A 20,715-nucleotide genomic window follows, 5' to 3' on the forward strand; every position below is an offset into this window, starting at 1 on the left:
ATGCCCAGAATGGCATATTGCTTTATCATATGGTAGCTCTATTTTTAGTTTCTTAAGGGACCTCCACACTGTTTTCCTTAGTGGCTGCACCAATTTGCATTCCCCCCACCAGTGTAGGTGGTTCCCTTCTCTCCACACCCTCTCCAGCATTTGCTGTTTGCAGACTTTTTGATGATGGCCGTTCTGACTGGTCTGAGGTGGTGCCTCATGGTAGTTTTGATTTGTGAAATGCTTAACTTCTGAGTAGAAACTGCCTCTCTGGTACTTGCTACCCAGACACCCTGAAATGGTTCAGGAAAAGAGTGGTTTGGGAAGTAGGAAGGGACGGTCTGAACCCATCACCTCAGCTGTGTGTTCAGTCCCGGGGCCTGCACACGGGCTGCCTTCAGGTAACCCTGAGCACGGCTGTGAGCCGGGCCTCAGGCACCTCTCTGCCTGGAGGTTGGCACTGGCGAGGCTGGAGCCAGGGGAGAGGCACTGAGGAAGGTGTGTGTTAGCGGCGTGGGCTCGGGGGTTGGGTTGGCCTTGGTGGCTTGGTTCGAGGTACAGGGGCTTCCTATGGGCCATGGTCTTGGAGTTAGGATTTCACGTTTGCCATCTCAGTTTGTGTTGTTCAGGCCAGGGCCTTATGCCCATTTTTCAAAGGAGGCAGGTGTCTCCCAGCGCTGTGGAGAGACTTGACCTCTTTTCATCTGACCAACCAGGGGAGTTATTCAGTATGTCTCAGTGTACACAGATGTGCTTGAAAACGTGAAACCGGGTGGACAAAGAATTTTAAACTTGTGATTATTGTTTCCCTTGGACCATTTCTGTCGGCAGGGTCGCCTTGGACCTAGGCTCTAGCCACGGGGCCCCGGGACCATCGTGTTACCATGTCTAGGGCCCTCCCCCTCCCCGGGAGCCCTCCTCTTTGTCTCCAGAAGAAGTCCACCCTGGGTGGGTGAATCGGGCTCCTACTGCTGGAGGGACAGGCACAGGTGGAGTGAACTGAGTTCATCCCAGCCTGCTGTCCTGTCTGGCCCTTCTTTCCCACCTCTTTCTGGGGTTTATTAAGAATCTGCTTTGGCTGCCTGTCCCTTGGCTGGGGCTGTGGAGGCACCTCTTTCGTATGCAGAAATGCTCGGCTTCCTCGAAAATTCAGCAGTAGTAAAGGGTACTAAATTTCACTTAATACCGTTGCTGTAAAAGATGATGGGTTTTAATTGCCTCTGTGTGTTGGTAATCATTTGAACCCTGGAGAGAGAGTCTTTGGGGCCTTCCGTGTACTGAGTCCATCACTCTGTGACAAGTATTGGGGGCTGGGGGCTCTGAAAAGGATGGAGGGATGGAGACACTACCAGTGGATGCAGAGCAGCTTGGGTACCTGGGATGATGGTGTGATGGCCAGCCAGCCACCTCGCTCAGCATCAGGTCACGATCCTTAATTTCCTGTGCTTTCCAAGGCGGCACTCCATCTCTGCACCTTTTTCTGTTACCCCCCAGCCCCCAGTCTGAGTGCCACTGGCTAGGATATTACTCTCTGATACCAATCTGTGGACCGGTCACCCTCTCTGGCTACAGATTTTCCCCCAAGGGTAAGAGGAAGTAGTATTTTTTAAATTAGCCTGGGAGGGAGCTGGGTGAGGGCTTGGAAAGGGCTCGGGGGTCAGCTCCCTGCTGAAGCACCCTGATCACCTTCATTAGGAGATCACACTTTCTTTTAGGTGAGTTACTGTTTTAATCAGAGGTAATGCTGTACCCTGGCTATGTCGGCTAATTGTGTATACATTATATTCTAGCCCCATATAGATGAAGTCTAGTCTCTTCCTTCCAATTTTAAAGCTATTTAGAGGGAATGCCAAATTGTAGCCTGAACACTGGTGCTCTCTGGCTAATAGCTACAGATGGGGAGCGAGTGCTCTAAGAAACATTTGGGGTTATATTTATAATTAGTTTCCTCTGAAGTTAAATTAATTTCTGCAGTTGACGACATCAGATATTGTTACACCTTTGTCCAGTGGTCAACCGTGGGTGAATTGAGGCACATGGAATTAGCTGGTGGATGAAACAGGGGAAGCATGCTTTCTTGGACGCTTGGATTTATTTTAAGCCCTTTTTGCGCTCAGATTCTTGACTTGGGGATCTTTTGGGCCTGTCATTAAGAAAAACTCCGAAAACAGCTTTAGTGAGATACAATTCACATGCTATGTAATTTACCCATTTGAAGTGCATAGTTCAGTGGTTTTTGGTCTGTTCACAGATACGTGCACCATCACCACAGTCCGTTTTAGAGTATTTTCACCACCTCACAAAGGAGCCCCATACTCTTTAGCCACACCTCCTGACCTCTCCCTCAGCCCTAAGCAACCCCTATTCTACGTGCTGTCCCTATGGGTTTCCCCATCAAACTTTCATATGAATGGAGTCATACAACATGTGGTCTTTTATGACTGCCTTCTTTCACTTCAGACAATGTTTTCAAAATCCATCCAGGTTGTAGCACGTGTCAGCACTCCATTCCTTTTTGTGACCAAATAATATTCCATTATATGGATAGATCACACTTAATTTATCCATCCATCCATCCATCCATCCATCCATCCATCGGTGTTCCACTTTCTGACTGACAAACAAGGCTGCTGTGAACATTTTGTGGGGAAGGTTTTGGGTGGACATACGTTTTAATTTCTCTTGGGTATATAGTAGGAGTGGAATTGTTGGGTCCTATGGTAACTCGACAGTTAATCATTTGAGGAGCTGCTAGACTGTTTGCCAGAGCGGATGCAGCATTTGACGTTCCCACCAGCAGCATCTGGCCTGTCGGTTTTGCATCTTGCCTTCAGAATCGAAAAGGGCAGAATCAGACTTGCTCCTCATGACGTCCCCTCGTCTCCCTGTCCCCAGTTGTCTCTTTTTGCTGGGATGTCACAAGTAAAGGCGTAGGAGATTCAACGAATAGAAAGCTCAAGTTGGGGAATTCCCCGGTGGTCCAGTGGTTAGGACTCTTCCACTGCCGGGGGCCTGGGTTCGATCCCTGGTCAGGGAACTAAGATCCCACATGCCGCGTGGCGTGCCCCACCCCCCCGCCCCCCCCAGAAAAGAAAGCTCGGGGTTGTGATGCCCCATTTTGTCACCCGCTAGTGCTGTGTGACTTTGGATGCTTCACATCTCTGAGCCTGTCTCCTTGGCTGTGGAAGAGAAGCTGAGACCCGTCTGAGGACTGACGTGAGGCCTGAGGAGGGCAACTGTGAGGAGGGCTCAGCCCAGGGCCGGGCCCACAGTGGCTCCACAGGGAGGACAGCGCATTCTGAGCGTGGAGGAGACGTGGGCACCACGGCTTTCCGTAGGAGAAGAGGACCTGCTATTAGGAGGGACCCTGCCACGTGTCAACCCTGGCCCTACATGTTTTATCAGAGGAACTTAAGTCGCATTTGGGCCACTTCTCTTCAAGAGCTGGCTCTGCTCTCCTGACTCCTTTACCTTCCCACCTCACCTTCTGGGACAGAGCCTTGACCCTGCGGCCCCTGCCATAGTGCTTGTGCAAATGATGAGTGTGACCTGCCTTCCTCAGGGGGCAGATTCAGATGGTCACACCTGGGGCGTAGCGTTCTTCTCCCCCAGGGTGGTGGAGGCGTCCTTGTGGGCCATGCCCCACCGTCACCAAGGACAGGTGAGACTGAGGCCGTGGTGTCTGAGAGCCTGTCCCAAGGAGGTCCCCATGTTAGTTACCTGGGGCTGCCACACGCTGCGTCGTTGAAGCCACAGAAGTGTTCTCTCATAGTTAGGAGTCTACAAGTCTGGAGGAGACAGAGGCTCCCTTCTGGAGGCTGTGAGGGAGAAACCGTCCCTCGCCTCTCTCCTAGCTCCTGGGACCTGCCGGCATTCCTTGGCTTGTAGACACATCGCTGCAGTCTCTGCCTCTGTCTTCACACAACCTTCGTGTGTGTGTGTGTGTGTGTGTCCCTTCTCCTCCTCTTATAAGGACACCTCATTGGATTTAGGGCCCACCCTACACCCAGGGTGATTTCATCTCAAGATCCTTTATTAATTATAGCTGCAAGACCCTCTTTCCAGATGAGATCACATTCTGAGGTTCTAGGTGGACATGAATTTTGGGGGGGACTCATCAAGCCACTGTAGTCTCTTTTTCCACATATGATTCTAGAAATTTTTGGAGAAGATTCCCAGTTCCTGACATGTGTTCTGATTTTGTATGTTACATGAGTTTTGCCATTGGATTCGGATGTGATTGGGGTGTTGGTGGTGGCAAGAGTGGTAGTTCAGGGGGAGGAGGGCAGAATGGAAGAAAATATTGGGAGAATGTAAGAATTTTAGAGGACAGGTCCCTTGGAAGAAACACCTCACGGGAGGGGGCCATGGAGTTTGGGACTTCTAGGATCTCAGTCAGCCTTCCTAGAGCTTCTTTACCATTAAAGATTGGGCTTAATTCTCAAATGCAGAGTTGATGATACCACACAGTCTCATCCCAGATCCTGAAGAACAAAGTGCTCACCAAATTCAGAATCTAGTATGAAATCACATGGTATCTTTCAACTTACTTACCAGTTCTCCTTTGTCACTCTGCCTTGCCTTTAACTAGCACATGAGTCACCTTGCTGGGACTTGATTTTTTCATCTGCATAATGGGGATGATGGACAATCAGGTTTGCGAGAGCTCGTCCAATGCTAGCATTCTTATCCTTCCTGGGCTCTTTCAACCTTGGGATTCCCATAGATGGGAGAGCATCTGCAAAGAGCCTGCGTTCTTGGGCCCTGAAGATGGCTCGTGGTTTTTCACCGAGGGGAATTTGAACTCTTTTCAGGAGCATGGTTATGGCAAGAGCTGACTGAGTTTCTCTGGGCCTCTCTCACACCCATTTAAGACTCTTCAGAGCCATTTCCTGCCTTTCCATGCATTTATTAGGATCAGAAATATTTGTTGTTGTTCTGTTGTTTTCTTGTGTGACAACTAATATCTTTGGGCCAGTGCCGTTGGAGCTAAAATTTCCTCTTCGATCTCATCATAAAAGATTCTAACACCTCCACCCTCTGCTTTCAACACACACACACACACACACACACACACACACCTGCTTTATTCGATCTTATAAAAATACAGCCAGTGGCTCCACTCTGAGTGACCACTTCAGATGGAAACACATTTTTTTAAAAGAGAATTTTTGAAACTCGAAAAAAAAAAGCCAGCTCTCTGGTTAGAGGCAGGAAGGTGGAGTGTTCTTTGCAGCTCTAGTTAGCAGCTGGCTTTGGCCAGTTCTTATGTGTAAACAGCAATTTTCCGAACTGGAATGGATGCTGGGGTTTTCTTTCTGGAGCCAAGAGTTGTGTGGAGAGCAGTAGTGTTTAGTTAAATTACGGGTCCGGATAACAAAACTTTGCAGCAGTGATTTGTGACAGCCCAAACCCTCCCCATGCCCCTATGCGTGCTACACACACACACACACACACACACACACACACACTCACACAAACACACACACGCCTTCCCAGAATGCCGCCCTAGACCATAAAAGGGAGGTATCTGCTAGGGGAGGGGCTGTCCCCAAGGGTGTAGGGCCCTCGCTCTGGGTGCAGCCTTCCACCAAAAACTCCAAGCCAAGGATGTTTCAGACCCATTTGCTTGTGGATTTCGGACTGAGCTCTCTCTGGAGCAGATGGGCGGCTCTCTCCATCTAAGTGTGCTGTGGAGGCCCTGAGCCTTGTGGTGTGCAGCGGCTGTGTGTCGGTGTGAAGGCTGTGGGTTGGGAAACAGTTACCCGAAGGGCCTAGCACAGGAAGAAGACACAGGTGGCTCTCTCCACTGTGGGCAGAGAGGACTTTTTATAACACAGAGGGCTATAGAGTCGGGGGCCAGTGTGTAACTGGTCCTGCTTGCTGTTTCTAGGGTCAGAGAGGGTTAAAGGTCTGGGGTGCTGGATGGTTCCTGGGGCACACAGAAGCCAAGACTCAAGGATTGGGAATAGAGAGGTACCCCCAATACACACACACACACACACACACACACACACACACACACACACACGCATGCAAACATGTACACAGAAATGAAACCTTGACAGTATTGATGGGAATTTGAGGACCTCCGTTTAGTCCACTGAGACCTTGGACACCACGTCCCCACGCTGCCCCCTTCCTGCTGTCCTCAGGAGCCATGGAGGTGGGAGGGAAATGGAGGGAAGAGTGTGTGATTCTAGCATCCTCTGCCTGCCCCCTGCGTCCCTCTCCAGAATGCAAACCATGGAGCAGTGCACAGCCCATTTAGCAGTGATGCCATCAGAATTCCCAAAGTAAATCACTCCCATTTTCCCCAGCACCCCTGGTGGGAGGGGTCACCTGCAGAGCCCCATCACCCCCCAGCCATGCTCCCCTCTCCTGAAGCTGAGACGTCGGTGAGCAGCTAACCAGGTGTTGCCCATCTTCCCACTGGCCTCTTCACGTTTGGAAGGTTTTGATTAAACCAGTCTCCTTTTCGTGTTTGCTGAAGAGTGGGATCTATCTCTGTATCTGAGCTGGTTCCTGGAAAGTATGTTTTAGTAACTTGGACACTTTGGCCACATTGTCTGGGGCCTGGAATTTCTCATCCTTGTTTTAAAAAAAGTGTTTTAAAGACTGTTTTGGGACTGTGTAGATTTATAGCTGGATGTCTTCCCCAGCCTTTAGGGGTCTGTCTTGGCAGGTTTACGGCTGTAGGGCAACGGTGGAGGGTGTAAGAGGGGACCTTCTCTTTTTACCAGTTACTGGGGAATGAACATTCTATTGACTTCTGTTATTTGGAATGAAGACACGTTGGTTGTTTAATTCTCTGCGTCCCTGTGAACGTTTGGAATATATAGAGGGCCTGCTGTCTATACCCACCTGGCTCTACACAATGTCTGAATGAGACCGTGGGGTTCATTTTATGGAATATCTCTCCAGAGTTTCTTTAAGTTGAGAACTCCACGAGTGCATGTTTGTAGATCACATTAGTGTTTCTTTATAGATATTTAATTGCTTGGCTGGGGTTAAAAAAAAGGAATGAAAAATCTAAAATGAAACTATTGGGAGTCTTTGCCCATCTGAAATCACGTAGAGATGTAGGAAAGTGTTTTTGAAATGATAGTGGAAGAGAATGGTCAATAAGAGTTGATTTATCAAAGTGTTTGGTAGAAGGTATCTTACTGCTGCACGTTTCTACTGAGGCTGAAGGATGAATTTAGTAACTGACTTTGGATTCAGCTAGTGACCATTTATTTATCATCTACGCGCTGTCCCACCAGACTCTTGGGCATATGTTATTTGTAAATTTATTTATTTTATTTATTTTTGGTGTTGCTGCACGCGGGCTTTCTCTACTTGTGGAGAGCGGGGGCTACTCTTCGTTGCGGTGCGCAGGCTTCTCATTACTGTGGCTTCTCGTTGCGGAGCACGGGCTCTAGGCGAGCGGGCTTCAGTAGTTGCAGCATGTGGGCTCAGTAGTTGTGGCGCACAGGCTCTAGAGCACAGGCTCAGTAGTTGTGGCGCACGGGCTTTGTTGCTCCGTGGCATGTGGGATCTTCCCGGACCAGGGCTCGAACCCTTGTCCCCTGCATTGGCAGGCAGATTCTCAACCATTGCACCACCAGGGAAGCCCTAGGCATATGTTATTTAATTTAGTTGCAGCAGGAACCTTGTGTGGTCGGCTAATTATTATATCTCTGTTTTTAAAGGGGATTAAATTCCACACTGTATTTGAATGTGAGTTCCAGCACCTCGCACTTAATCTATTTGTTGAATGAATGCATTAGGAAAGTTAGATAAGTAAAATTTGGTGATTAGTGAGTGTAGGGAGAGATTTAAATCTGGAGAGGGCCTGATGGAGCATCACCGTGAAGGTGACCTTGATCCACCAGGGGAACTGAGGGATAAGCAGGGAGACGGATAAGGAGGGAGATGAACAAGGAGCTGGATAAGATGCCCACCAGTTAACCGGAGGTTCTTGGAGCTCGGAGGTGTGGACACTGGTGGGATCTTCATAGAATGTCCTCACGTACATTATCTCATCAAATTTCTCATTCATCTGAAAAGAGATGAAAAAATAGTAAACAACAGTTTTAAACACACGTGCAAACCACTGCATGGTGGCCAGTGAGATGTATGAGAGTCACCAGGGCAGTGTCCTCCTGAGACAGCACAGGATGTCCACTACAAGGGTATTCCAGGTCGGGGGTCAGTCAGCGGGCTGAGGTGGCATGTGTCCCCTCTGGGAGCTGCTGAGTTAAAGTGTCAGGTCCCTGAGGTCTGGGAGCCTCCCTGTCGGGCCCACCATGCTCACAGATTCGGGAGAGTTCAGGGTTAGGCGGGACAGGGAGCTCTGGTCCAGGACTTCACGTGCAGAGCACAGAACCCAGCCCTCAGGCGAGTCCTGTCCAGGGTCACATCCAGACTTAGACACAGAAGCCAGGTTTCCAGAGCCTTTCACACTCCTTAGAACAGCCTGCCTGGGACCGCTGTGCCCTTAGGTGTCACTCTGCTGAATCTCTACTGTTGGGAGTGGGTTGGTTGGTTCATTCTCTCCACACATGTGTCAGGAGACTTGGTGATACGTGATCCAGGCAGCCATGGCCCCCATACTTAGGCAACCTACATCGACTTTTTTTTTTTTTTAATAAATTTATTTATTTATTTATTTTTTGGCTGCGTTGGGTCTTTGTTGCTGCGTGTGGGCTTTCTCTAGTTGCAGCAAGCAGGGGCTGCTCTTCGATGTGGTGTGTAGGCTTCTCATTGCGGTGGCTTCTCTTGTTGTGGAGCACAGGCTCTAGACGCGCAGGCTTCAGTAGTTGCAGCACGTGGGCTCAGTATTTGTGGCTCACGGGCTCTAGAGCGCAGGCTCAGTAGTTGTGGCGCACAGGCTTAGTTGCGCCGCGGCATGTGGGATCTTCCCAGACAAGGGCTCGAACCCGTGTCCCCTGCATTGGCAGATGTATTCCCAACCACTGCGCCACCAGGGAAGTACCCCCTGCATCGACTTACAATAGACATGCGTGACATTGTGGCTGTTTCTTTTTTTTTTTTTTAATGTTTTCAGATTCCTCTCATTCATTTATTTTTGGGTTTTAGTCTTGCTTTTCTTTGTATGTTCTCATCAAAAATTTTTTCCCCGAGCTTTATTGGGGTGTAATTAACAAATAAAATGGTAAGATATTTAAAGCGTACCATGTGATGATTTGATGTATGTATGTATTATATATTGTGGCAAGATCTAGCCATTGAGTTAAGACGTTGTGCTTTTATTATATAAAACCAAACTGGTGAGACCCTGTATCCACTGAGTTTTACAAATTTTTATTTGACATTAAAGAAGAACAAAAAAAGAAAAAGAAAAAACCAACCCCAAACCCCACACAGCCTAACTTAGTCTTCAGAATAAAATTTATGGTATTTTATTGTCTTTCACTCTTCCATGTAAGATTTTTGGTCCCACTCTGAAGAGTGGACATCATCGAGTTCCCTCCTCCCTTTGCTTTAGGGCTGGTGGGATTCTGAAATGTGGCCATTGCAGAAATTTGTTTGTTTTTGCATCCACCAGACTTTGGCTGTGGACTTCTGTGTGCCTGGCCCTGTATTTGCACCCCGGTGGGTACCGAGAGGAGTCAGGAGCCCACGGTCTGGGGGAGGAGGTTAGAATGAAGGCAGGATTATCACTCACTTCAGTGCGAGGTGGAAAGTAGTGAGTGTGTGAGAGGCAGAGGGGCGCAGCGTTTGGGGTTCAGAAGCAGGAGAAACAGCTTCTGGTTGGGGCGGCTATACAGGTATTTTGAATTTTGGAGAAGGGCACTGGATCTCGGAGGAAAGTCACAACTTGGCAAGGGAGGTGCAGGAGTGGAGAGGTCTCCCAAGGAGCAGGACCTGCGTGGACAGAGGTGTGGAGGCCTGGGGACCAGCTGCGCTTGGCTGAGTGTAGGACAAATCAAAGTGAATGGTGAGAAATCCAGAGGGGAAGGAGCCCTGGGGGCCGGGCTTGGAGGGCGGTCCTGGTGTATGAGGTCCTGTCTGTCCTGTTAGCAGAAGTAAGCCAGCACCCAGAACGGCTCTGTGTAGGTAGTCTGCATGTGGTTTTGAATTATGTGTGAGTTTCTTACTGACACACTTTATGGGTACTTTCAGGGCAGCAGACCTTTATGCACGTAGTTCTCTTTTGTTCATGTCTCTTAGGTTTAAAATAGCTTTGACGTGTGACTTAACATCACAGTGAAGCTGTGTGTTACAGCCAAAGAGGTTCACTCTCCATCTGTATGAAACTCGAGCTTTCAGGTTGCGGCCCGAAGGCCTAAGGTATCCAGAGTGACGGTCTCCGGTATCCTGAGACGTCCAAAGGGCCCGCTTGGTGCAGCTGGCATATTCCTAACATCGCCTTCCTCTCTAGAGAAGTGTGGAGAGTGGCTTGCTCAGCATCTCGGTGAGTGTGGCTTCAGATAACCTAGTTAACCCATGGCTTCCTCTTGTCATTTCTTGCAGATGGTCACAAGAACAAAGAAAATCTTCGTAGGCGGATTATCTGCGAACACGGTGGTGGAAGACGTGAAGCAGTATTTCGAGCAGTTCGGCAAGGTAAGCGGTGCGTGGAGGTGCAGAAACCTGCGCAGTCCGTAGCAGTGGCTGCCGTGGCCCCTGCCTTTGCCGCTGCTGTGTCCGCAAGAACCTTGTCCTTGGACTCGGCCGTCAAGATGTAAATGAAATTTGGCAGGAGTCGAGATAGCAGAGTCCGGCTTGTGGTGGGCACGGCACCCCACGTGCCTGCAGGAGCAGACAGAGTGGCCTTTGAGTGCGGATTCACTGGCATTTGCCGGCCACGTGGGGCCTGGGCTGGGAGCTGACGGTGGCAGCTCCTGGCGAGGGATTCAGGGCTGTGAGTCACAGGGCAGGAGCTCCCGCAGAAGCTGGCCTGTAAGTTGGCGCTGGACTTCACTCTGTGCCCTTCTGGAAAATGCATTGAGAGAGGAGGCTCCCTGGGGCCCTTGCGGCTGCACCCTCCCCTGTCAAATGCCCGAGGAAACTCAGGAAAGATGCTAGGCTCGTACCTGTCAGAATGTCGGTGAGACAGCAGTACAATTATCCCCTGGGCTCTGCTGCGGGAACGGGCTGGGAGCAACTCAGAATGCCCCAGATGAGTCAGGAAGTGGAGTGTGGGAGTGTGTGTGTGACAGACAGAGTCACACAGACAGACAGGGCACGTAACCATGGATGATTAATTCAGCCCCTTTCTAGTTGGTGGGGGGGACCCACTGCCTTGGAGAGTGGGTTCTTCCCCAGGGTGACACGTTCCTCCAATGACTCTGTCACCCCAGGGCTCCAGCAGGGCAGCTTGCTGGGCACTGAGCCTTGTTGGCGTTTGTGTGGTGCCCCTCCTACGGCTCCTGTGTCCCAGGAGGCTGGCAGGTGGGTGGGTGCACAGGGCCTACGCCTCCTGCATCTTTGGGCAGTTGTGGACATTGTCCTGGGAGCACAGGTGTGGGATACTTTTCTTCTGTGTGTCTCGTCATGTGTCTCCCGCCTCCACCGAAGGACTGATGTGGCAGAGGGCCGCCGAGGCATCCTGAGAAGACACCGCGGCTGTTCTAAGCTCTGTCACTCATCTGCCCCATGACACCTGTCACACTTGCCCTGGGTGGTACGAAGGCATTGCCGCCCACTGGCCAGTCTGAAAGTTCTGTGCTTTCATTTGTTTGCCCAAGGCAATGGGCAGCTATGATCCCATCTCCAGGAGTGTCCAGTTGTGAGCTGCTCTCTGGGATGAGTGCTGTGACTTCTATTTAGCCTCAAAATAGAGATTTTCCTGTCTCTGGTATTAATCAATTTCTGCATGGATGGGAGACCATGCTTCAGAGAACCCAGCCTCCTGCAGCCCAGCCTTGCGTTTGGAATGGCACTCAGCTGCCCTTCTGGGTCGGTTATGAAAGACTCCTTCCCCACGGCACTGTCTGGCATTGCCGGTTGGGGGCTGATTCATTCTGGCAGATTCTAAAAAATAGCTGGGTGTGTTGGGGATTGTGTACACTATGGCGCTTCTCTTCGAGACTGATTTAAAGCATTAAGGGGGATTGGTCCATCCCCCAGCCCCACCCTGCCTAGGGAGAGAGACTGGAAATAATTTAATGAGACAAATCCAGCTTGCGTAATGGAAGGCTCTGGAGTGCGAGCCCTCTTTGCTACCGTTCTGCCTCTAAAACCAGGCCGGAGGTGGTGTTTGCAAACATGAGGTGGGATTTCTTTTTCGAGCCATAACCTGCCTTGGAATCTCATGGGCCTATTTGCGGGTGTCGGGGAAGTTGATGCTGCCCAGATGGGCTGTTAGAATTTTCCACACAGGCTCATACTCGCCACACCTCCGCACATGCCCAGCTCTGGGTCTCTCCCTCTCTCTCTCCTTTCTCTCTCTTTGTCTTTCCGTTGTTCTTCATTAACACTTAGCGTTGTGACTCAGTCCAGCGGCAGTTGGTGGGGGGGCGCGAGCCCGCAGCAGTGACCATCTCTGCCCCGGGAACAGCCGTCCTCTTGACTGGGAGGCGGCCACAGACTCTTCCCTGGCTTGGCACTCGCCGGGTCTGAAGCCGCTCAGTTAACTGTGCAGTAACGTCCGTGGATTCCTGAAGGATGCATAAACCTATCAAGTGTTTTATTAAAGGACTAAGGAGGCCGTTGAATGTATCACAACCCTCACGCTGTATAGTCATGTGTTAGTGGCCTGTTGCGTACATATGCTCTGCGTGTTATCTGGGTCTGTCTTCAGAATAGCTTATTCCCCGTTTGGCTGGCGGCTGGTGTGACATGTGTGTTCCCTTGGGCAGGACCCACCACCTCTCAGGATTCTGGTATAATTCATTTGACTCCAGAATGGTCAAAGGAGGGGAGACCCTGCTACTGGGCCTCAGGGGTGGTGAGTAAATCCAGTGGCTGTGAAAGGAGTAACAGTAAATTGACAAACTGATTGAAGGAAATGGAAAACACACGCGCACACACACTTGCATAAAGTATACTCACACATAGGCACACACTCCCAACTGTGTCAAGTTGTTTGGGGCTCTTTTCAGTTGGTTAACTGCACATTAGTAAGGTGTAATTCAGTGAGTAATTTAGTGAGTACATGTTAAGTGTTGGATACGGGCCAGGCCCTTGACTTATGTTAGCTCACTTAATTCTTCTCTGGGATGCTGGTGGATGTACTGCCCATTTTGTTGATTGTTAAATGGAGTCTTGGTGGGACTGCACCTTTGACTCAAGGTCGCAGCCTTATGAAAGTTCACAGACTTCCCCTCTAGGCTTGTCTGATCATAGAACCCAAACCCTGGGCCCGTTCCAGCTGCTGATCGACCCCCAAGATAGACTTAGGGTGGGGAGGATGCAAAAGAGAGGAAAAAATGGTGTCCCCTCTGGATGCCCAAGGACAGTGCCAGGAACTGGGCCTACGTGGCCTCATTGCTTCTGCACAGCGGATTTTGGCATCATCCAGCCCATCTGACAAAGGTGGACAATACAGGTCAGGGAGGTGAAGTCTCAGCAAAGGTCACCCAGGTAAGACAGTATAACAGCCAGAATTCACACCCTACTTCCTCCAAGTCTAGAACTGTCCATCTTTCCACAGGCTCCATTCAGAGTTTGCCACCTTCTTTTTAGGTTTCCCTCGTTGTCATGCTTCGTTCCTCTTCCTCTTCCCATCTTGCCTGAGGTGGCAGCTGTTTCGGCTGTTTATTTCAGGTGGCAATCAAGATGGGTAAGAGCATTGTCTTGGGGCTCTGAGCTAAGGGAGTCTAAACATGTCATTACTGTAAGCGGAGTGGGTGCAGGATGGCACATTGAGAGCTTGAAATGACTCAAGTTGGAGGCTTGTAAACCCTTTTTTGCTTTTCTCCCACCTTCCTCCCAGAAGATTTACCCCCTTCCCCCTGACCCCCAGGTTAGGGATGTCATTACTTGTTTATATTTAAGATGAGATCATGAAGTGCAGCCATCGGCATAAGGACTCTGCTGACTTGGGTGCCGTCCTCACCCCTGGGTAGCTGTTCTGGTCCCCTCGTTGGAGGAAGGTAAGAGGAGGTATCCCAGACCCTCGTACTGGGCATGACCGCATGGTTAAGGTGAGGCACCTTAACAGGCCACTTCTTTCCTGGCCTCAGTTTCTCACCTGAGGGAAGGGCATGGAAAACTTGGGTTAGATAGTAAATATTTTTGGCTCTGTCACAACTACTCACTTCTGTCATGTGGAGAAAGCAGCTGTAGCCAACACATAAACCATTGGGTGTGGCTGAGTTCCAATAAAACTTTATGAAAACAGGTTTGGGACCCCATCTGTCCCATGGGCTGTGGTTTGCCAACCTCTGTACTAGATTATTCCTATGGTTGGTTTCAAGCTTGAAAATTTAGAAAGTGTTTAAGTAAACATACATAGGTGGATGGATAGATAGGTATCTACGGTACCTATAGACTGTAACCAAGACAAGATGTTATTGGTAGTAATGAGCGTGATGTAACAAATAAAACAGTTGTAACTGTGGTAGAGTTAATTTCTGCACTTCAATATCAAAGGGCAATGAAAGACTCTCTATTCAGAAAAAGCTACCGTTTATAAACTGGAATCTTTATCCTATGAGTATAAAGTATTTCCAATTTCCTATTGCATGTGCTAGATCTCCATGAAGACGCAGAATTTGTGAAGTTCAGATTTTAGTATGAACTTCTTTTACGGTGTTCTGATGTTTCTGAATTAGAGGGTCGTGTGCTTTGTGCTAAGCTTCTTAATGCATTTAAAAATTTGGTTCTGGGCTTCCCTGGTGGCGCAGTGGTTGAGAATCTGCCTGCCAATGCAGGGGACGTGGGTTCGAGCCCTGGTCTGGGAAGATCCCACATGCCACGGAGCAACTAGGTCCGTGAGCCACAGCTACTGAGCCTGAGCGTCTGGAGCCTGTGCTCCGCAACAAGAGAGGCCGCGATAGTGAGAGGCCCGCGCACCGCGATGAAGAGTGGCCCCCACTTGCCTCAACTAGAGAAAGCCCTCGCACAGAAACGAAGACCCAACACAGCCAAAAATAAATAATAAATAAATAAATAAGAAATACATTAAAAAAAAAATTGGTTCTCAGGGATGTCAAGTGAGGTAGGTGAAATATCTATTAAGCGATGACGAAACTGATGTAGAGAAAGGTCAGTATGTTGTCCAAGATCATGTAACCTGGAGAGTCACTCATTTTCAGCATTTATAAAACCTCATCTCCCACTTTACCACTGAGCAGCCCCGTCCTCAGAGGCAGCAGGTTTGGTTCATTTGTCAAGAACATTGATCTATGGCGATTTATTTTACTGCTTCAGGTTTCCTAGTGGACGTTATCTGTGCTGACGATTTCATGCCTACAGGAATGATGTATACAGACCGTTCCGAAAAATGGCGTGTAAACAGCGCTCTACATGCGCACATACAGACCGAGACCGTCCATCGGGCTGTTCTGCTCCGTTCCCCCTGCACGGCCATCCGGACGAGCCCAGCGTGGTAATTAAAAAGCCCTGGGATCAAAGCAACTCCATGTGCCAGGGCTTCCTCCTTCTCCCTGTAGGCCCCTCCTTCTTAAATTCTCACTTATAGGATTTGGGAGATCAAAAAGAGGCCTTTAAACTTAATGAATTCTCGGCTTCGTCCCGGATGGAGCAGTTCTGCACCTTTCAGCCGTTCACCTCGATGAGAGGGCTGCTCGGTGCCGAGCTCGCTAGGTAATTCTCACTTTATATAACTCCTGTGAAAGCAGAGCAGGCCGCATCTGGAGGCTCCCAATTATACTTCACATGGTGAACTGTGTAATTAGTTTGGAAGACTTACGCTTAGTCATTGGTTTATCCTAATCGGCTTTGGCTTTCCCCACCAACAAAGTGAGCTTATTTTGCTAAGCTGAACCGACTCTGCACCCTTTGTTCCAGCCTTTTATTGTCTCATTCCTTTCATTCTGTTTTACTGCCAAAGTTCTGTTTCATTAGGCCTACAAGTCATTTCCAATTCAGTGGGCTGCTACAATCCGGCCTTTATCACTCGGCTGCCCTGGTTCCCATGTCCCTTCTGGGCCAGTGCCCGAGTTTGCGGTTTGACGTGAGGGCTTTAACCCTTTCCTGGGCCAGCCCCTCACTGTGGCGGATGGGAAGCCAAGGCCCTAAAGGAGGTGGTGGTTTGGAAAGTTCCAGCTCTTTAGGGGAGCCCCGTGGAAATGGGGCGAAAAGGGGCCTTCGAGTCCTTTTGTTGGGTTGGGGTTGTGTGTGGGCTATAAAAGTTAACTTGAGCTACAGAGAATGGTGCTCGAAAGCTTTGGGGGGAAAAAAATGGAAAACAAGAATGAATTGGCTTTTTAATATAATGAGATCTCATTGATTGCACTGGTGTGAGGTCTCGGGAGAGGGCCCTCTGAGGGAGTGTTGGCTGCCTGTTATCTTTTAGCTCCAGGCTTTATGTGCAGGTACGATGCTGGCACCCCCGGCCACCGCTCAGATGCCCCTTTTGATGCTGTATGTGTGAGGAGAGAAAGATCTAGAATAAACATATCATAAAGCCTTTGAAATGTGAAAGGCAGGAGATTTGTGAGAAAATGAATAAGCAAGTTAACCATATTCCTGAGAGTGGATTCTGATTGTATTGCTTCCTAATGCAAGTTGCAGATAAACAGACCTCCATGAGGTGTGCGGTTCCTTCCGACTGGGCCTGGAATACAAAAGTCCTGTCTGTCCTTCGTGGGCCTCACAGCTCCCACGAGGCCTGCGTCTTCTGAAGTGGTTTGTACAGGCGGACTCACTGGAAGGTGGTCGGCGTGCCTGGGCCTCGCCCCTCACCTGCTGGCCTTTGCTCTGGAGGGCCGTGACGTTCCTCAGACCTTGACTTAGAACTCTAGAGTGGACCAGGAAGGACCATTGGCTCTCCCCTCCCTGGCCGGTCACGCTGAAGGCTACCTGCACGTTTAAATTTTCTTCCTGTAATAGCCCAGAACAAGGCCAACACTGTCCTGGTGTTTGATTAAATCTCTGCCTGGTTTGTGTCAATCTCTCCCTTTGGAAGTTGTCATACGGGGGAGGGGACTTTACTTGCCCTGTGACCCCTGGCAGAGCTGCTGAGGGCAAAAAGTCTCAGTTAGCAAACAGGTGACTCCTGCCTCATCTGCCTGCCTCGGCCTCCTGGGCCAGGTGGTGGCAAAAGAGCAAGCAGGACCCACAGGTTATATGAGCCTTGGGCTTTGCAGGTAAACCCTCTTGCCAAAGGACTTTGTGTCTTCCTGATGAACTTTTTCCTCCGTTTCTGCTGCAGCCGGTGGAGAGAGCTGCGTTCGAAACAGATTGAGCACCTCAACCTCACTTCTCCTAAATCCTCTTTTTGTATTCCGCTTCAAAAAGGAGTTCCTGAAATAGATGAGTGGGTTTCTAGGAAAACTGCCCATTTCCCTTTTAGTGTATAAAATATAGCCAGCTGTTGTTAGGCAAATGCATCAGACATTATTATTGCTCTGTTAACAGTGTTTTAAAATATACAAATAGAAAAATAGGATGCCTTCTGGGTAGCAAGCTGGGAAAAGTTTGAGATTATGCTAATCACATGCGTATGCATAGTAAGGTAGGGGAACAAGGCTCGGACTTTCTGGCTCTGCTGTTTAACTGTGTTTCCCAGTATGGTTTAGCTTTATTTAATTCTTGTAGGGGGCAGGAGAGCCCTTGGGCAGGAAGGAGTTAATGAGCCTGGGGAGGCAGAGGGAGAAGGGGTTTAAGGGCTCCACCAGCTTACCTTCCCAGAGCCCTCCTGGCAGGCTCTGAGGACGTCACTTACAATGGAGTTGTTAGCATGAGAAAGAAAGCCTTTCTACCCCTGGATGTACTTCAGTGGGAACTGAAAGTGTCTGAGAAATCACGGTTCAGGCTTGTGCCAGTGGGTGCAAGGAGTGGTTCTTATGGAGGAGAAAGCTCCGTTCATTTAGACTTGGCATAGAAATCGGATTCCATTGTTTTGGGGCGTGAACATTGATATGGAGATTCCTACCCATCCCCCAGCCCATCAATAGGATACCCCATTACATGGGTCGCATATGCTTTTCTTCTTTCTTTCTCTTCTTTTTTTTCTAGCTTCCTTTGTCCTCTGAGAATTAGGCTCTCTGTAGAGCAGCAGGATTTGTCAAGTTACCACCCTCTAAATTTTTACAGCTCTGTATATTCAGACTTGGTATTCGTGAATTAGCCGAAAGTGGGCTGCCAATCGGTACTTTATTTACATTCGAAGCCATAAGAGTGAGAGCCCCAGAAAAAATGTTAATATGCAGGAAGAGGCAGAAGGGTTGAGTTTCTGACTGTTGCTAACCTCACCACTGCCTTTCAAACCAATCATGAGGCACACGGCTGATATTTAATAGCTTTTAGCTGATTATTTTTCTTCTCCTCCTCTTTCTTTTCTATCCAAGTTGACCTGGGTGTACTTGAGCGGAAATGAAGTCATCCAAATGCTGAATTAGAATAATCGCAGGCCTCCAAGAATGAAATGGAAGCAGAGATTAAATGGTAGAGGGAAAGCTGGCATTAATAAGCAGCAGGAAAACTTTGCATAAAATAAATAGGAGATTTGATAGATTGAATTTGTATATGCTATTTCCATTTTTCTCCACTTCGTATTGTCTTCCTTGAGCTGAGTTGCTGGCAGAGTGGGATTTGATTTGCCTTAAGTCCACATACCTTCTGCAGCCAGGGTGATAGTCCTTTCTTCTTCATGGGACGTTGGTGTAACCAGGACGTTTCCAGGATGGAAGAATCTGGGTGGAGGGGCCGTTACTGTGAAAGGTTGATGATTACTGGTTCCAAAGTGCAGTGGTTGGGGATGGGGGGTGGGCACAGATGGAAGGTAACACACAGCAGGCAAACAAGAAATATTATTGATGGATTCCTGATGGTAAGGAGAAGAACTAGGCTGGATAAAGGTAGGGCGACCAACTGTCCTGGTTTGCCTAGGACTGAGGGGTTTCCAGGAACTCAGGACTTGCAAACCAGAATAAGTTGCTCACCCTAAATAAATGGGAGGTGGGAGAAGGCGAGACGCTTGGCCTCAAACTCCAAAAGGCATGAAACCTTTGACCACCTCCAGGCAGATTTAAGTATTCCTTCCTGCATGTTCCAGAACACTTACTTCATACCTATTTACAATCTGCCTTCCTGATTTAACTCAGCCACTGGGGTCAGGCGCCAGCACAGGCCAGTAAGTGTAGTGTTACCTGAAGTGGCCTGCGGAAGGCAGGACAGACAGACAGACACACAGTCCTGGGCAAGGGCAGCTAGCTCATCAGTGACTTGGAGTGTAGGATTCCTTTGGGCTCCGATCTGGGCTCCTGCTTGGGGGTTATTTCTACATCTTTTGAAAATAAACGGTTCTGCCCCATGTAGCAAAAAAGTGAGCTTTGTGTAGTTAAAGAGCAAAATAAGGATTTAATTATATTAAAAAAAAAACCCCAGCAGAGTGGTTTGTTTACAGGAAGTCGTTTTTAGGTGGTCTGTAGTAGAAAATGTAATTTGCAGAATCAGATTAGTTGTAAATTAGAGATTTTTGGTAGTTGAGGTCGCTAACGATCCTTTATAATTGGCAGCAGACGTAAATATTTTCAGACTTGCTTATTGTTTGTAGAGTGTTATTGTTTGAAAAAAAAAAAAGACAATTTAAGGTGCTTTTCCCTTCAGGAAATACAAACGAGAGTATGGAATGATCAGAGGCAGTCTTTCTGATCTTATTGTCAGGGTTCTTAGGGAACGGCAGGAGGGAAGGGTTAGCGCCAGAGAGAGAAGTGCTGGGGTGGTTTGTGAGGGAGCTTGCCGATTCTCTGATATAAAAAAAACCAAAAAAAGTTGTTCTCCTTTAAAAAGACCACCCCGAATGTAAATTGGTGCAGCCACTATGAAAAACAGTATGGAGGTCCCTCAAAAAACTAAAAATTAGAGTTATTATATGAGCCAGCAATCCCACTCATGGGCACATATCCAGACAAAACTATACTTCCAAAAGATACATGCACCCCTATGTTCATAGCAACACTATTTACAATAGCCAAGACATGGAAGCAACCTAAATGTCCATCGACAGACGAATGAATAAAGAAGATATGGTACATAAACACAATGGAATACTACTCAGCCATAAAAAAGAATGAAATAATGCCATTTGCAGCTACATGGATGGACCTAGAGTCTCATACTAAGCAAAGTAAGTCAGAAAGAGAAAGACAAATACCATATGGTATCACTTATGTGTGGAATCTAAAATATGACACAAATGAGCTCTATGAAACAGAAACAGACTCACAGACATAGAGAATAGACTCGTGGTTGCCAAGGGGAAGGGGGGGCAGAGGAGGGTTGGATTGGTAGTTTGGACTAGTAGATGCAAACTATTATATATAGGATGGATAAACAACAAGGTCCTATTGTATAACACAGGGAACTGTATCCAATATCTTGTAATAAATCATAATGGAAAAGAATATGAAAAAGAATATATATATATTTACATATATATAAAACTGAATTACTTTGCTGTATACCAGAAACTAACACAACATTATAAATCAACTATACTTCAATAAAAAATAAAAAAGATAAAAAGACCACCCATTTCCTTTATTGATAGATGTGTTTTAGGAGCAAAAAGGAGGATTTATTGATGTTGCAGGTCTCCATTCCAGCTAAGTTGGCATATGTTCAGAGTCAGAGATTGCTATT

The 20,715-nt window shown here is 48.3% G+C and overlaps 1 protein-coding gene across 14 annotated transcripts in view; it reads left to right on the plus strand.

The window, feature by feature from the left end:
- The window catches only part of MSI2 (musashi RNA binding protein 2), a 391,787-nt gene that overhangs the window by 125,605 nt on the left and 245,467 nt on the right, over positions 1-20,715 (plus strand). For all 14 annotated transcript variants that reach the window (XR_014238421.1, XM_082371917.1, XM_082371905.1 and 11 more), the window contains exon 6: positions 10,471-10,563. Coding sequence is in view for 13 of the 14 variants with exons in the window: in XM_082371917.1 (XP_082228043.1) it covers positions 10,471-10,563 (93 nt within the window). In the remaining variant the exon portion in view is untranslated. The remainder of the gene's footprint in view (positions 1-10,470; positions 10,564-20,715) is intronic.

This window comes from Balaenoptera borealis, assembly GCF_965194805.1.
Source record: "Balaenoptera borealis genome assembly, chromosome: 20".
Taxonomy (NCBI): Eukaryota; Metazoa; Chordata; class Mammalia; order Artiodactyla; family Balaenopteridae; genus Balaenoptera; species Balaenoptera borealis.